The sequence below is a fragment of the Poecilia mexicana genome, unplaced genomic scaffold, assembly GCF_051168715.1.
Source record: "Poecilia mexicana isolate PSO_F unplaced genomic scaffold, ASM5116871v1 scaffold_12, whole genome shotgun sequence".
Lineage (NCBI taxonomy): Eukaryota > Metazoa > Chordata > Actinopteri > Cyprinodontiformes > Poeciliidae > Poecilia > Poecilia mexicana.
In genome coordinates this window covers 3,479,920-3,498,385 of record NW_028263381.1, presented here as the reverse complement: position 1 = coordinate 3,498,385, position 18,466 = coordinate 3,479,920, and the positions used below count along the sequence as shown (strand labels likewise).

General features: G+C 38.2%; 1 protein-coding gene across 2 annotated transcripts in view; it reads right to left on the bottom strand.

Moving 5' to 3' along the window:
- clip1b (CAP-GLY domain containing linker protein 1b) overlaps window positions 1-18,466 on the bottom strand; it is a 35,203-nt gene that overhangs the window by 10,972 nt on the left and 5,765 nt on the right. Inside the window, exons 6-15 of one of the 2 annotated variants that reach the window (XM_014999460.2) lie at window positions 18,190-18,391; window positions 17,232-17,429; window positions 15,785-15,888; window positions 15,168-15,228; window positions 14,426-14,530; window positions 12,575-12,832; window positions 11,073-11,130; window positions 10,888-10,970; window positions 7,692-7,766; window positions 1,852-1,958 (exon numbers count right to left, since the gene is read on the bottom strand). In XM_014999460.2, coding sequence (XP_014854946.1) covers window positions 1,852-1,958; window positions 7,692-7,766; window positions 10,888-10,970; window positions 11,073-11,130; window positions 12,575-12,832; window positions 14,426-14,530; window positions 15,168-15,228; window positions 15,785-15,888; window positions 17,232-17,429; window positions 18,190-18,391 — 1,251 coding nt within the window. The remainder of the gene's footprint in view (window positions 1-1,851; window positions 1,959-7,691; window positions 7,767-10,887; window positions 10,971-11,072; window positions 11,131-12,574; window positions 12,833-14,425; window positions 14,531-15,167; window positions 15,229-15,784; window positions 15,889-17,231; window positions 17,430-18,189; window positions 18,392-18,466) is intronic. The other variant, XM_088010756.1, reaches the window with a different exon arrangement.

Here is an 18,466-nt window from a genome sequence, read left to right as displayed (position 1 = left end):
AATTTTGCTGAGCGATTAATTGTCTAAAAAATTATTGCGATAAACGATAATATTGTTTCAAGACCTTTTGACACTGATTTAATGGAAATGACTAATAATGCATGTGATTTCCTGCCATAGATAGATGCACTTTATTTTCAAAAGAACACATAACACTGGAACTGATAAACTAAATAAATAAAACAACCAAAAACAAAAATAAAATGGATTCTCAGTCTCCATTAACAAAAAATGTACTTGAATGAAAACTAAACAACATAAAACCAAAGTGGAAATAAATACTGTATTCAACCAAAAGAGTGCAGATATGAAGTCTGTGTACTAGATTGCCCTTCAGTAATCACTAGATTTAAACAGAGAAGATGGGCACATCCGACTACCTGATGCAGTAGTTACATCTACACGATTTTTTGCCCCTATTTTCCCTTTATGACAATCTTAGAAAGTTGGCCAATCTAAGATCGTCGCTGGTGATTTCGTAACAGATCATCCTGCAGTGTGTGGTGGGTTACAGTGGATCGTCGTGGACGCTCCGATCTAAATCAGGGGTTTTCCCCGACTGGAAGCGTCAATGCAGCCCGTTGAATGTGACAGGTAGCCAATCAGAAAGCGCGGATTCACCTCCGTGCTTTCTGAGGGGAAATTATGAAGGGAATCCCAAACAGCTGACACGGCGCAACATGAAGTCCAGCGGACTTTGGAGATGATATGAGGAAACAACATTAATATTTATTCAACATTTCGTGCAAAGAATATAGAAATGACAAGGAGAGGAACTGGAGCCAAATTGCTACCGTAGTTGATAAACCCGGTAAGTTTTCAGCTGTTCTTCGTTAACGTGACATAAGCAGGTTATAATGATTTTCAGTCAGTCAGAACTTTACATGCATCACAGGTAGATTCTAGTAAAGCATTGATTAATGCCTGATTTTGAAATTAGTTAACTGGACTTGTAGCCATTATTTTGTGCCCATGTGGCTGGACACCACAGGGCACGACAAACCCGATCGAACCGTTATACCTAGGATTTCTGTCAGGTTTTGAAAATGGGCCGACAGTCCGCCAACAACTCGTGTAGTGTGCGCTGGACATTACACTAAGGAAGAGCACGGGAGTTGAGCCTTTTTCCTTCAGTGTCATCAACAGAAAGAAAAAAAGACAGGAAGAGACGATAAAGCCAATAATTAAAATGAAGTCGATAGGTTTAATTTATCGTGCGATTAATTGATTTATTGTTTATCGCGACAGGCCTAGTTGAAGCGTCTGTTTTTAAACAGAAATACATAATCAAAATGCATTTTTGACCAACTTTAACAGGTCTGGATGACCTAATATAATCATTGCTACAAAACTTAAGAAATGTAACTTAGACATGAACTAATCGAGACACACACACGTGAAGGGTGCCTGTAATTTCAGTCAGTTTCAGTGACAACACAGACTGGCAGTTAATAAAATTAAATGTAAAGGTAGGAGAGCTACGCTTTATTATACTTCATTGCATTTATAATCACCTAATTGTGTGCTCTAGCTTATTTTATAGCATATTTTCAAGATGGATAATCTCCCCAGAGACTTACAGCTACAGCTTGGGCTGCTTTATAAAACATTTGGCATTAGTAGAGCTAATAAAGTTTTTTTATTTTCTATTTTTAAGTCCTAAAGTAGTTTGGTTGCATTACATTAGCTGAATTCTTGGCGTAACATCAGTGAGCTTGAAAATCCAGATAGTGTTTTAATCGGCAGTTTAGACCCTGGAGGTAAATTTAACAGCTCCAGCATAATGAACTCGCAGGCATGGGGTCACCGACACAGAGGCAGGAAAAAACATCAGCTATGCTGGGAACTCACATTTCCTTGCAGAGGATGCCGATCCGCAGGCTCTCGGCGCCGCTGCGCTCCTTCGACAGGCTCAGCTCCTCCTGGTATTTGGAGTTCTGCTGTTTCAAAGTGTCGAGCTGAAGAGGAGACACCAAAGTAGAGGGAGAGAGAATTCGTTAACCTCGGTGCCATCATCCCCGCTGACTTAGATTGCTTTCTATGGTGGGGAGGTGCATGATGCAACCGTTACACTTATGGGACAAAGAAAGTTTCTACGACTGTTAATACCGCTGTGGAAGTAATGGACCGACTCGCCTGCTTAGAGAAAAGAGCAGCAAGTTAGTGAGAAGCAAACACATTTATCCAGTGTTGGCACACTTTATTCACGCACTTTAACAATTTTCAAGGTAAGTTTTCAAACGTTTTCAGCACATTGCTTTGGAGAAAAAACAACACAAATGAGCTAAAGATGAGTTTCAGTTAACTATTTTATCATTTATTACGGTCATCCATAATGTCTTCAATGGGATTTGACATTCAACAGCAGGAACAAGGTCAACTAAAATATATCAAAATTTTATGTTTTGAAGTGACAAAAAATCCCTCAATTTAAATAATGTTTAACTAATAAAACACGAGCCACCCTGATTTCAGCTATACAGATCAATAAACCATTGAGTTATTAGAGATAATAAGTATTAATCACACTGAAACAATCCCAAATAACTGTGTTAAGATAAACAGCCTTTGTGATCAAATTAAACATTTAAACACAATATACAAAGAAAGTTACAAAAGAATCTGGGAGAAATCTGGATGTAGTGATGAACCTGAACCTTCAGACCCACATAAAGATGGTTACAAATACAACCTTCTATCATCTGAAGAACATCTCTGATATTAAAGGACTAATGTCCCAGCAAGAGAAAATCATCCATGTGTTTATCTTTAGTCACACTGATGTAAGTGTCTTCACAGGTCGGCCTAAAAAAAAAAAGAAGAAGAAAAGATATCAATCCTCCAGCTGCAGTTGATCCAGAACGCTGCTGCTGATGCTCTGACTAAAACCAGGAAGATAGAGAACATCACCCCAGTTATAAAGTCCTAATGTTGCTGAAATGTGCAATATAAATAAACCCATAATGACTTCAAAAGAGATGCTCTTCAGACACTCTGACTGAGCTTTAGACATTTTACAATGAAAATTGGTTAGTTGCAGCTGTAACTTCAGCGAAAGGTGATTTTTACAAAGTATAAACAACGAAGGTGAAAACGGTTTTCATTCACATTTTCCGACACATTTGTAATGACTTTATGTTTTATTTTATTTTAATCTTGCAGCATTTTTGTGTTTGCTCACCAGTAAAAGTGAGTTGAAACAGCACGGAAATAAAATAAAAGCACCAGCAATATCCTCTCTTTTTAAACTTTTTCTTTCTAAAGGAAAACATTCTGCTTCTCAACTGAGGCTCCAAACACATTAGGAGTCACTCCTGACGAGACACGTGCGGCGCAGCATCATCCACAGCGCTACGAGGGCATCAATAATTAATTAAAAGCTTTAAAAATCAATGCTTCAATTGTACAAAAAACAAAACAAAACAAAACAAAAAACACACCAGACTTCTACTGTGTGTTGCACTTCATCACATCATTAAGTGTGACATCAACTGTGCAGGGGGAGTTTCATGCTGCTCATTGCTTCGGTGTTTATCTGCATATTCAACCTGACGTCTGCTCAACACGCCGAGCTCCTGAACATAAACGATTACATGCAAACTTAGGGACAAGTATGCAGTAAAAGCAGTCAGAGTTTGTGTTTGAAAATGAGGAGTTTGAAGCAACAACAACTCGTCCTACCTGGTAATGATTTGAGTAGATATTGCTGGAGAAGCCCTGATGCAGAGCAGCAATGTCCATACCCAGGCTGCTGGATTTTTAATTTTTAATTTATTTTTTCCCAGCCAAGTCCGCCTGCTAAGTAGTGGCTTGTTTTTTGTCACCGGGTCACCTCTGCTCTTGTTCTGCCCGTTTCACGCGCCGGCGAACAGAAGCTGAGCATCAACAAAGCATCGGTTCTCGTCTCCCCGCCGTGTGCGGCTGGAGGAGGGAAACGGAGAGTGTGTGTTGCCTGCTCTGCCTCTCTCTCTCACTCTGGTCGAACAAGCAGATCACTTACATAATGTAAGCCTGCAGAAGCTCCTCCCACTTCTCCGCCTCCTGGCAGCTCACTTTTAGATGCTCTTATCGTTCGTACGTACACACACACACACACACACACACACACACACACGCACACACACACACTTCTTCAGAAAGCTTTGCTCACCATTCACAGGGCATTGCAGTACCTAATGTCTGCATTTTCTGTGTACGCCTCTGTTTTCAAAAAAGGTGCTTTTGATTCATGACTTTTCAGCATTTTTTCAATCTTTTTGTCTTCCAGAAAAAGTATGATAACAAATATGTAGTTTGAGGTCAGGCCACAAACCCAGAGCAGTGGGTAAACATGGGGTTGATGTTGATGCTTCGGTAAGGACATCACAGAAGCTTCATGTTAGCCTGCTCTCGTTTTATAACCGTTTTAACATGAGCAGTTCATTAGCAGGTCGTGGACTGACTGTGCGGCCTCAAACTGGAATTCACCTGCGCTGAACAGATTTGGTTCAGCGCAGCTGGTTGATACAAATGAAGATTTAGGAAAAAGTGAAAATGTTGTCACAATAATTTCAAAGTAAATGAGATCCAATATCTTGTAGACTTTGGTGCGTTCAACTTTATTTTTAACTAAGGGATTGGACTTGGCTAAATACAGCGGAAGAAAGTGTGACCCGAAGCCCTTTGCTATTGCTAAGAGTAGAAAACAGTCTTCCAAAAAAAAAAAAAAAGCCAGTCGAGCACAAAGAAAGTGGAAACCTTTGTTTTAATTTTCATAACTCTTTCATTTGGATCTACAATGATTTACAGTGTCTCTTTCCAACATAAAAAATCTTACCAATTTAATTAATTAGTTAAAATATTGCATGCTTTGTTTACTGTTGAGCAAGTCAAATTTATTATTTATAATAATATCTTCATGTTTTGTGATATTAGTCATTATTTTTTCAAATAAATTGTATGTTTTTGGTCTGCCAAAACTTTTGACCTGATCATTTTTGCCCTTACATAAGAAAATTGCATAAACGGTGGTGGTGGTATCATGCTGTGGGACTGGTTTTGTTGCAACTTCTACTGGTCCAGTAAACTTAACGGGTGAAAAAAAATAAAAAGTTCAAGACTACCTCCACTTTCTTCCACTTCACCTCAGATCTACAGCTAACTGGTTGAAACTCTGAACCAATTGAGTTTTCCTACAGGATCCCAAACACATCACAGCTTATTTTAGAATTGACAAAACAGGAACAGTAGAAACCTGGAGCCTGATATGAACTAAAAACACAGCTAAACTGACACTTCCTTCAAAAATAAACCAGCTTATCGGTTTAGGGGAAACGTTATTCATCAGATGGATCCTTCTCAGTCCAACATGACAGGTCAACCTCAAGTCAGCTGCCATTAACTACAGCAGTGTTGTGCCCAGCACCACAACCCACACACACACGCACACACACATAGCGCCGCTCACAGTGACATGTGCAGGATTACATCACAGCCTCATCAGGGCAGAGCAGAGCGAAGAGGCAGATGTAGAAGCATCCCTGCTGAATAATTGCTTGACAACACGCGCTTTTAGCTTCCCTCCATAACTTCAAAGTTTCTGCTCTCCCCTGCAGCACAATCAAAACACTTCCATTTTAATCTTCTGCTTTGCCTCTCTGATTCCTCTATGGATGGAAAAAAACACAGTCTTGCTCTATTTTGTTATTTAGTTTCCTGATCTACAACCTCAACAGATTTGTAGATCTGTCTACGTTGTTTCCAATTTTTTTTGTCTCATTTAAATGTTTCAGATTGTTAAATAAAATGAAATATCACACAAAATCCCTAAAATGGCAGCTTTATTCTTTGGTTCACTGCATACAGGCATTTAGAGAAAATAAATTAAAAAAACCTCCTCTAAATAATAAGTGACTGTCCCAGCCTGGGTGGCAACAACTATCATCAACTACCAAACAGTCTTTCAGTTCGCTGTGGCAAATTTTGGACCACAGAATTAATCAGCCACACTGGATTTTCTGTCACATACTATTAACTTATAAAACATTAATTTATAAACCTCTGGCAACAAAAGTAAATACACGGCACGCCCATGTGAAAATGTTCCAATTGTGTCTAAAACATACATTTAGTATGTATGTTTTAGATGCAGCAGATCAACCTTGCAGACCACTCCAGTCTTTCTGTTCTGGTTCTGCTCTGCATCCAGATCCAGAACCAAACACAGAGAAGCAGCATTCAGCTTCTATGCACCACGAATCTGGAAGAAACTTCCAGAAAGCTGCAAAAACACAGAGTTCCTTTAAATCAGGGATAAGACCCACGTTTGGAGCTGCCTTTAATTAATAATATGTGGATGCACATTAAAATATCAACATTGTGATGATGTTGATGGTGGCATTTGACAAAATGTAAACTTTTGCTGTTTCATAATTAGTTATTGTATTATGTTTTTATGGTGTAAAGCACTTTGAACCACCTTGCTGCTGAAATGAGCTACACAAATGAACTTGACTTAAAATCAAAATCATTACTAAAATGTGTAATATTAACATAATAAAGAACAACTCCAACTCTCATATTTGGTTATTAGGGTCAAATATTAAAAGATATTCTGCACATCAATATATTTGGTAAGTGGGAAAAGTCTTATTTCAAATAGTCTAGAAATTAAACATATAAAGCGAGTTGTTATGATTGGCTTAGTAAAGAGTGAATATGAATGCCCAGTAAGAAGGAAGCAAGAGGGCGCCAGAGAGCTGCAGACAGACTGAGCAGCAGCACTCAGTTAAAAAAAAAAGATGGTGATGAAAGAGGATGATAAAAATATAAAGTCAGAGATAGCAGAGGGAGTCAGGAGAGGCTGCAGGGTTTCATTCATGGTTAATTAAATGCGAAGGCAGCGGCTGATTTTCCCCCAACAAGAGCAGCTTGTGTAGCGATCCAGTCAGCGTGAATGTACAACAGAAACCCTGCAGGCTGCAGATGCTGAGCTCATGCAAGTACATGTGCAAAACCTTTCAGAGTGCCGTGGAACACACTATGTGAAACACATGCAGACAAGCGGAAAAGGTCTCTTGAAAATGTTGCAGAGTTGCAATGAAAAAAAAAACTCAGCAGGGGAAGAATGATGAGGATTTAAAGTGAGCTGTGATTGGCTGAGCTGCTTTAAAGCCATGCAAAATTTCAAAGCGCACCTAGAGCCAACTTCGCTTTAGCTAAAGTTATGATAAAGGCTATCATTAGCACTGTGTCCAATAGTAACATATTCTACTCAACATGCAAAAAGCATTAAACACAAAAAAGATGAGCTAAAATCCTCAGTTTTGATAAAATGCTAAATTTAGCATAAAGGCTATCATTAGCATGGTGACCAACAGTAACATGCTTTATTCAGCATGCAAAAAGCATTAAAAACGCAACCAAAATTAGCTAAAATGCTAATGTTAGCATAAACGTAAGTTTTAATTGATAATAGTAGGAAGTTGGCTCACAATGACTTACTCCATGTTTTATTTTTTAAAAAGTATTTACCCATCACCTGCAAAAATCAGATATTGAAAAGTTGTTCTTGATGAAGAACAGGGATTGTTTTCTCCTGTCAGTTAGAGTGATGCACCATTATTAAGAAGCACATGGATGTGAATGGAAATGAGGAGGAATAAAGCCAATAAAGTCCTGCCTGCAGGATTTCTCCATCAGCCTCTCCTTACCTGCGACTCCAGAGCTTTCTTCTCTATAGTCATCTGCACTAAGGACACGTTCATTCTGTCCAGCTTCTCCGTTGCCTGCAACACACAATGAGGAAACTTTAAAGAATTCACACCCGACTACAACTACAATGTTCAATGTATTCTATTGAGACTTTGTGCAATAATCAGCCAATAAATAGTGGAAAATTTTGAAGAAGAATAATTATACGACGGAGCTTGAATTTGTTTCCAGAACTTCAAAGAACCACTTTTTTTTCTGCACCCACAGAACTACACATCTAGAGACTGAAAGTTCTTCCCATTGTTCTTTGCAAAATTTCTCAATCTCATGCAAATTCAATGGAAAGCATAAGTATATATATTTTTAAAGTATTTTAAAGAAGCATGCGTCATTTTCCTTCTACTGCCTAATTCTAATTACTTTATGTTGATCCAAACCATAAAAATCCCAACAAAACATAATGCAATGTGTGGTTGTAGTGTGACGTAGAAAAACGTAAGGCACTATAAATACTGTGAAACATACAGGAGGATAAAATCTTCCATTAAAAGTGATTGATATGTGTTCAAAACATTTTTTTTACCCAGACTGTATTTTTTTTATAACAATCCAAAGAGAAGTTTTCATCTACCTGCACACATGTCTGCACTTATATAACTGTTTTTTTTTTTCTTTACTTTAAAAAAAAAAAAAACTTAAGTGGACATAGAAAACAATTAGATGATAATATTGATGAAACCATAGTTAGATAATGTGTTATGCAACAAAAAAAGTAAGAAAAAAAGCCACTCGGTTCTTAAATCATCACTCAGCAGAGTATATGTGTGTTTTTATACACACTGAAAAAACTATAACGTGCTCATGTAAATATGTATAAAAGTGCTTATTTGCACAGCAAACAGACACGTCCCTACATTTGCATCCTTGTGAAGACAACAGTACTTCTTCTTGGGCTTTACAGTAAACTCACATGTGGCAGCCGTCATAAAAAGTACATAAAATATTGTAAAGAACCTGCACAACACAGACAACTAAACAAAGCAGAATTTGAATATGGAAGCTGAATTCGATTCCTCATATGTAAATCCTCGTTCTCCTCTTTGGGTTTTGGTCCTCACCAATATCAATATCTGACTTTTAAAAACTCTTTCCCACTTCCACCTGTGGTTGTTCTCACATGTATGTGCTGACCTGTAGAAACAAAGTCATGTAGACTCTAGAAAGATATTTCTGCAGCTTGCATCAAGAGTTGAACAGGGATTTTGCTTCAGGAAAAAAATATAAGTTCTTGTACAACAAGCTACAAAACGTAAAGCCTCGGCCTTGTTCTGATTAAGGGACAGAGCAGACGTTATTTCACTTCATCATCCAATTGGAATGAGTTTCATAAAGCGAAAGCCGGAGCATAAAAGCTCTGGCTTTAGGGAACAAGAACGCCTCGCTCTTTAATGCAACATTTTCTATGTAGAAATCGTAAAAGCAGAAACTTCACGTCTGCATGGCAACGGCAGCTCAGTGCCTCCACTTTCAGCTTGAACTGCTTTTGTTTATCGACTCTCTCTCTCTGCACCTGCAGCAAGAATGTCTGCCATCTGCAGAAAGCCATGATAAAAGTCAAGATATAAATAGTAAATGAGCCAAACAAGAGTGCTCTGATAGTTTAGAGTTTATGTTGATCGAAATGCTCGCTACAGCTGATCTGAGTCTCTGTGCAGAAACGTTCGAGGCAAACGCAAATTCTCTCTTCTTCATTCTGGTTTTAGATGTCGTGGAATACAGAACAAGTTTTGCTTTTAGGACCTTTACGCCAATTGTTTTCATCTGACCTTTTGACCTGAAATCAGCATAAAAAGATGTCAAGTGATTGGATGATTAGGTTCCTTCTGTCACATGTTGGTATACTGCTCTGACTGTGACGTGACGCAAACTGAACTGAATTCAGAGCTGATTCTAAAACATCATTTTCCCACAGTGCCTTTTCATAAACCAGAAACAGACTGCCTTTGCAAACAGGAACAGAAATGATAGCAATGTGTGCATGTGTGTGTCAGTAATGTTTTAATAACATCATAACAGCCTGGGGTTATCGTTAGCTTTAACATGGTAGCGCTTTAATGCTGCTAAATGCGCATAACTAGAAATTAGTATGAACGTAATATGGCTAAAGGCTACTGGAACATCCAAATGAATTTAGTTCTGCCAATTTATATAAAGTATTATTTTTCCTAGTTAAGTTGTTTTTCTAACATGTTTGGTGAAACTGCCTTTATGAAGGTTTTTTTTGTTCAGACTGGATTTTTACTTCTTGTGCATTTGGATCTGCAAAGGTTCAGCAAATAAAATTTAACTTTCAGCAACAGCACAAACCACATTTGTTATCACCCCTAGTATAAATGTAGCTTTTATTGCATTGACATGATCTCACAATTAACAAATCTAACTTTAAATTAAAACACATATTTATTCAGAGTGAAGTAAAGAAATAAAAATCTGCAAACAATTCCTATAAACCAACTGGAGCATTTCTCAGGTTTATACTCAAACTCTTAAATTGACCAGAGTCTATAGGAAACTTTATTTGTGGTGTATAAAACAGCAAAGGCCCATTTTTCAAATCAGGAATGCATGAGAACTAGGAATGACCCAATTCACTTTTTTCACTTCCGATACCAATACAGATATCTGAGGTTTAGTATCGATCGATACCAATCCGATACAGGAAATCAGTGCTGAATTGACTTAAAATGTTTCTTTCTTCTTTTTTTTAACATAGACATAAATGTACTGAATTACAAATGTAATTGATAACTCTGCACCAGTAAAGAAACAGAAACTGACAAAAACAATATGTTGACTATCTTGGTCAAACTTGTGAAAATAAACTGGATCAAACCTTCTTTGAAGTGGTTCAAAAAGGGCAATTAGTAATTCTAAATACGTCAAATAAATAATATAATTCTGAACACAAAGCATAGAATTAGACATGGATATGAGAACATGCCATTCAAGTCATGTATTGTCTCTATAAACACCAGAACCAAAAAGGATATTTTTCTCTTAAAGTGGCTCATAAATTAATAGCAAACAAGTCAAACCCAGATAAAATCACTTAAATGTTTTTGTTTCTTTTAAATCCAGGATGTTGAGGAAAAGTAATCAATTTAATTTTTTCATCAAGTTCATGTGCGGTGCTACCTTTGTCAGCTGGGACTTCAGCTCCATCTCTCTGCGCTGGGTTTGGAAGTCCTTCTTTGACTGCTCCACGGTATTCTCCAGCTCTGTCAAGGAACAAAATCCGCCGTCAGTCAAATGAGACAAAGAAGAAAATCAACAATTAATCGCATACTACAACCAGCAAACAATACAAGTGGTATCGTTACCTTTCATGGTCTTTGCTATGGCCCTGTTCTCCTCCTCAGCAATCTCCAGCTTGCATCTCTGAAACGCAGAACCATCAGCAGTGATTACATGCTAATCACTTACACAGCAGCATTCCTGTACCTTGAGCTAACTGGGGGGAAATAATGACAAAAACAAGCAAGATTGTGGATAAAATACCTCTGTTAATGAGGCTACTTTCACAATGCCCACAAGCAAAACACCTTATAGTAATAAACATAGGTGTGGGCAAAGACTCAATTTTTCGGCACAAAACAAAAAGGCAGTTCATTAACGTTTGCTTGCTAACTAATCAAAGCAGAAAAACTAGAGTCATACTAAGTTTGTGGATCAGTTCTTATTTACTTTAAACATATGTTCAACATGTTCTGGCTTCTAATAGATTAAAATGTCAAACTAAATGTTAAAGCTGACTGGAAGGTGCGCAGATGACTACAAAAGAGGGCTGCATATTTTTAGGAAGCATCGAGAAGTCCAGCCCAACATTAAAGAGTCTCAGAGCAGACACCAAACTTTTTTTTTTTTTTTTAACTTTGCAAACTGTTTGTGTTTTTCTTCCACGGCTCAGTGGGGAGCACGCCTCATAATTGCTTGGTATGGAAACTGTTCAGCAGCAGCTGTCGAGGGAATCCAGAGAACCATCCACACGGAAAGTCCAGTAAGACAAAAGGATTACTGAGAAATGGAGACCACAGCATTGTTGAGCACTCCCATCTCCCCAATGTAATCCAAATATTGGGATAAGAGAAACTCAGAGGATTCAGTAACATCAAATAGGTTTAAAGGGGCAGTGTTCTGTGTTTTCCAGGTACATAGTTCCATTTTATAGCACAATCAAGTAACTATGTTACCTTCAGTTGTTACAATAATTCTGTATATCAAATATAACTTAAAATGAATTTTACTTTGTAATGTAACACCTTGAAATTGGGTCTCTGTCTCTTTAAAAAACTCCTGCTCTTTCTGAAACTCCGCCTTCAGGAAGTCATCACAACATCATTCCTCTATTAACCCTTTAACAACATTTTTACCAGTGTTGTACTGAGAAGCAGCTCCTACAATGAGATCAGCTGATGTGCAGTCCCACCAGGTGTTTGCTAATTGCTACTGGCTAGTCTGAAGGAGCTGAGTGGAGGAGTCATGAAGGAGGGGCACTCTGTGAGGCAGAACCTTGGAGGCGGGGCTAGGTCCACCCAGGCTTTTTGCACATCTGAATGGTTGCTATGGGAGATTAAAGGATTTCTCAAACATGCATGAAAGAATCAAGGCAAGACTCCAGGTATGTTTTCGATGAGGAAATTACATCATAACATGATGTAAAGCTTAAAAAATTCTAATTTGCACATCAACATGGACAAGTCTGAGTTACATCTGGGAGAGGCTGCTGTAAACTCTCCTTTTCATGAAAATAATCACACCAGTTTTCAACAATCATCAACATCTCCAGAGGTTCTTCACTACTTCTTCCTCTTCTTCTTCTTACCAGACTGGACAGCTGCTGCTGTAAAGACGTCCTGTCTTGCAGTGCAGACTGAAGCTCCTTCTGTTTGCGCTCCAGGTCGACGCTCAGCTCACTGATCTGCTTCTCCTGGCACTTAACCTGGGTGTTAAGACTGCCAACCTGCTGCTGCGACAGAGACACAGCGTCCTCCTTCTGCTGGGACGCCCGCAGTCTGAGCTTGAAGTCCGCCACCTCCCTCTCCAGCTCCATGATCCTGGAGCGCTCAGACACCGTGGCAACCTGGGTGGAGGTCGCACAGGATGCACCACTGAAGAGATTAAAAGCACTACTGCCTCTTGACTCATGTACGTCTAAATGCTCGAGTCTTTTTGGGTTTTGCCGTTTTGTTTTTCAATGAATTCAAAGATTTCGGTGTATTGGAACAGTCCTCATTAAACCATGAGGTTAAAAGCAGGAGGCGATTAAAAACGTTCCCGTCTAAAAAACTGAAAATCGGATCATACCTTCATTGAAGCTGCAGTATGTAACTTTCATTAAAAAATATATTTTTGCATATTGGTTTAAACTGTCACTATACGGTGACAGTACGGCATGAGATTGGTGAAAAAATTTAGCTCCTCTGATTTTAATGTGAAATAGAAATTTCTGAAGTTTTAAATATATACAAGATGAACAGTACCAAAGAAAACTTGACAAATACAAATCTGAGTTACTTGTTTTCCAGAATTAAATACCACCTCGATCAGAGAACCAATCAGTAAGTAGCAACAGGTCAAAGATTTCAAAGCATAAAAGATGTCGTCTACATTTGTCTTAAAGCCACCAAGTCCCACATAATTGTTTTGGAGATCTCTAGTGACCATTACAGCGTCATTGGAAAAACTTGATCTGACCAGTAGCCAGATAGATACAAACTTCCATCAGGCATTTGCTAATTGCCGCTGGCTAGTCTGAAGGAGCTGAGTGGGAAAGTTTGGAAACTGCAGCTCTGAGGAGGAGCTGTGTCCATCCAGGTGTTTTACACAGCTGAATGGTTGCCACGGGAGATTAAAGGATTTCTCAAACATGCATGAAAGAATTAGAGCAACACTCCAGATATGTCTTTGATGAGGGAATAACATCATAGCATCATATAACACTCAAAAAAGTCGATTTTACATAATACTGTCCCTTTAAAGTTTCTGAATTGCAGGTTAGAAAAATATTCTTTTTTTTCTATTTCTTTCTTTTTCATGGTCATATATGATTCTATTATTTATTTAATTTTGTTACATCAAAGCAATTTCCTGGCCTGTGAACTTGTTTACTGGAAATAGCAATAAAGTGATTCTGATTCCTATTTTATCTTCTTTTATTATAGTCCCTAAAATGAATTCAGAATCCGTCAAAATTATTATCAGCAGATCAAAGTTTCTCCGAAAGCTGGAGATCAGAAATCAGATAAAATTCTCGCCCGTACATCTCTCCGTATACACTCTGGAGCTTTCTTGTGAATTTAGTTCAAACGCAGGCAATTATTTAACAGAAAATGGAGATAATTAATCATTTGTGAAGGACTTAAGTTCTTATGTGGGATTTGCAGGCAAGAAGAAAATGCCACCAGCCGTATTTCTTGGCTGATCTTGCGCAGGTCATCTCCAAACAATATCAGTTCAGACTCATGCACGCATGCATATTGTTCAGATAAACCTGGGTTATAAAGAGAAGCTACATGCAGATGAGTTGTTAATGTTTCTCTGCAACAGCAGTGGACAAAATCCACAGGGCCTCGACGCTGCAGCTCTCCTAGCATACGCTGTGTATCATTAATAAACCTGGTGGGGAAAGGGCCGTGACTCAGCCCTGGTGCGGGACTGCGGGTGCCAGTATTACCCTAGTGTCCTCTAAATCCCTCTGGAGTTTTTCAGCTTTGGTCTTTTCAAAGAGCAGGCTCTGCTCAAGCTCCTTTATGTGGGCATGCTCCAGCCTGGTCTGCGTCTGTTAGTAAGAGAGAGCAGGAAGAGAAGGAGAACAAACACCAATGCAGCGCTGACATGCCAGCTTTGTGCGACACAGAGAAAAGTACGCTTTCAGAACAAAGAGCAGAAAGTGAAAATGAAGATTCTCTTGCAGCATTTTAAGGTTTTATGTTCTTGATTAGAGTCACTTATCTGCTCAATTTTATTCATTCAGCATAGGAACCCAACTCAGTTAGGCACTAATTTATCTCTAGTGTTAAAACAAAAAGAACGCAAACAGCACAAGCACAGCTGAGGATGAATGCAAACAGGAGTGGTGAAGGTAAAAACTTCTATGAACAGGCATGAGGATGAACAGATGGCAGAAGGACGACAACATCAGTGAAAGATGGCAGAGACATCTGAGAAGACGAGTAACCCAACTCCAGGATGAATAAATAAAGAGGATGGTGAGTCTGAACAGGACAGAAAGTGTAGGATTCAAAGAGTGTAGGAAAAGGAGAAAAACTTCAGTCTTACTCTTTTTTTTTAAGGAAAGTGAAACTTCAGGTGGAGATCCGTTAAAATAATGTTTAAAGCAGAGCTAAATGACACGGGCTTCTTAAAAGCTCTGACATATTGTCCCACTCTGCCATGTGAAGAAGTATATCGTATACCTCGAGGTCTCCTTTGGTGATGCATGCCTCCTCTACACGAAACTGCAGGTCCTCCACTTTCCTGTTACAAATTACAATATTGTAAAAAAAAAAAAAAAAAAAAAAGACAACAGGCAATTTGAATTATTAGTTTAACAACCTTAAACTGAAACATAATTCCTATCTAAGATGTGTTTTAAGGAGTGACTAACATTCTCATCATTGTTTCCTTGTTTAATTTACATTATGCTTTTCTTTTGTGCCAATGTTCTCCTCAAACTCAGATTACATCGGAATAGACAATGAGTTGTGACTGAGCTATACTAAATGTGGACTGAATTTTATTTAGGTTTTATATTTTTTTTGTACAGTAAAACTTCCAGGGCTGACATTTCTCATTAAGTTGTATTTATTACATAAACTAAAATGTGACTGAACTCTAAATCCAATCACTGACTAACTGCAGCACAGTTATCAAGCTAAAGAGTTAAAACATTTTAATCACAGGATAACAAACACTGAGAAAAGACCTTTGCTTTGAAGTGTTTGGCAAACTGAATACTTGTTGCTGCTGCCTCTGTGGATTTAACATCGCACATAAACAGATATAATAAAGTGACGAAGAAGGAAGGACCCACCTCTTCTCCTCCTCTAGTTGGTTGAGTAGCTCCACCTTGTCTCGATCAGCGGCCTCCACCATAGAACGCAACTGATCCAGCTTGGCCTCCATCTCCAGTGCGTACTGTAAAATACACAATAAGCTGGAAGAATGCCAGATATTGAACAGAGCACACTGAGAGACCACAGACAGCACACAGTGTGAAAAAAAGAGCCAGCTCTCCTTGAGGAGAACTGGGATTCCTCAAGGTCATGTACTCAGCCCATTGCTGTTCACCTGGTTAAAATATGACTGTAAATCCAAAGAAGTTAGAAAAATCTGATTCTTACATGAATCAGATGCCACAGTAGTGGGATTCATTCACTGTGATTTGAAATGAGTGTGTTGTGAGGAAGTCAAACACGAATCAGGTGCAGAGGCAACGACCCGGTGCTTAATAACATGAAGAAAACTAAGAAAATGATCATCAAATTCAAGCGAATCGGGTTTCAGAGACGCACTGGTTGGTGTCTACAGTTAGAGCCAGATAACAGATAGTAACTTTAAAGGCAACCATGACTGGATTCTAAAATGCACAAGACAAACATGGCTTAGTCAGGACTGAAGAACATGAGGTTTTATATTTAAAGCTGCTATAAGATGGTGAGTATTTGTGGTCTACTTTGAGTCAAAGAATTAAATACTGAAGACATTTTTATTTTAAACCAAAGAGTTTCACTTAAGGATTTTGACAGATAAAATATTTATTGTAGTTTGCCTTAAAGTAACAAATAATTTGGAGTTATTATGGCAATTTATCTATTTAGGGATAAAGAGGGATGATTACATATGAACATCTCACAAAAAAAGTCCCAGTACAAACCAATGAAGTTAGAGGTTTTCAATATGAAAAAAATTAAGGCACTAGAAAACTTGGACAAAAACTGTTTATTACTTGAGATATTAAAATATCCTTATTTTTACTGCCAGGTAAACAATTTCAGTATTTATATTGGGCTCAATATGTTTTTCTAATAAAATCTACAATTAATTTTCTTTAATATTTGTTCTTTAGTAAGAGTGCTCAGAATTTTTTTTTCTAGGGAAAAAAATTCCCCAGAATTTCCCCAGAAATTTTCTTTAAAATAAAGAAAAAATATTTTCTTTATTTTAAAGAAAATATTAATTTTCTTTAATATTTATTCTTTAGTAAGAGTGCACAGAATTTTTATTTCCCTGGAAAAAATTTTTCCCCAGAAAAAAAATTGTGGGAAAAAAGCCCATCTTTGCTCCGTGCTCACTCATTACATGTAACACCTCAGGAAATAAACATAATGGATGCTGCTTGCTTTGATAACTCCCCAATTCAAGCCTGTAATACCAAGCATAGTAAACAGGCAAGAAAAGCATTGAAGCTATTTGTTTAAGTCATGCGTTTATTTTTCAGGTTTTCTGAAAATTATTTTGATCAAGTGCAGAGAGCTCACCTGATCCCGCCCTTTCCTCAGCATAGTCAGCTCCTGCACAACCTCTCCGGCACGGCTGGTTGCCTTGGCGACCTCGCACCTCTCCAGGTCCCTCTCTGCCAGCAGCTGTTCAATGTGCTGCTGCTTTTCCTTTAGCGCCTCCTGCAGCGCCGTGGTGCTCGAAATCTTCCGAGCGTACCGCACAGATGTTTCTGTCAGCTGGAAGACAACCCAAATGCGCTTCATTTTGTGAGTTGGTAAACATTTGCAAAGTGAATAAAGTTTTTGCTTTTTTTTTTTTTTTTTTTTTTGGTAAATATTACAATTTAAAGTCATAAAGGGAAATAACTGTTGCACAGGCCCAATTAAAACCATTTCTCAGTGCATATTTTTGGAAACTTTAACAAGAAACTGGTATCTATTAATGTTTTAGTTAGACAGATAACTCCTTTACACCTTTTACTTTTAATACCAGACATTTAAACTGCATTCCATTTAACATTCAGCTACAACTCATGGTTGACATGAAGTTCTACATTACTCTGCAAAAACATAAAAATCTTACAAAGTATTTTTGGTCCAGTTTATAATGAAAATATCTTAAGCTTGAAATAAGACAAAACTAACTTACAAGAAACTTTTCAGATGAATATAGGAGCTTGTTTTAAGTCAATAGTACCTTAATATTGATGAAAACGTGCTAGTCCTATTGGCAGATTATTTAACTTATAACATGGGAAAAAATGTTTTGCTATGAATGAAATAACCTGCCAATAGTTTCTAGTTGCCTCCGACAACTAGAACATCGATATTAAGAAATTATTGACTTAAAATAAGCTCTTATTTCTTGCTGAAAAGTTACTTGTAAGTCCAGTGCAAAGACATTTGCACTGGAATCTACACCAAAAATACTCAGTAAGATTTTTTGTTTTTGCAGCGTAGGTTTGTAATTCTGCTTTAATATCTGCGTGAATATTACCAGTCCCGCCCGGCTGGGTTTGCCGCTGATGGAGGAGGTTGCCGAGCTGAGGGAGCTGACAGAGGACGCGCTCGGACTTCTCTTGAAAGTGGAACTCCTGAGTGAGTTCTTCGCCTTGGTGGGCGTGGTGCAGGGGAAGCCAATCCGTGTCACTTTGTGGACGGGAGCAAACAGGCCGTACCTGGGCAAGCACTGAAAATACCTGGGAGGAAAACAAGTAGCGCCTTGGCGTCAGTTTGGCTACGCTGGACGAGTTTGTTGTGCGTCGCTGGATTTT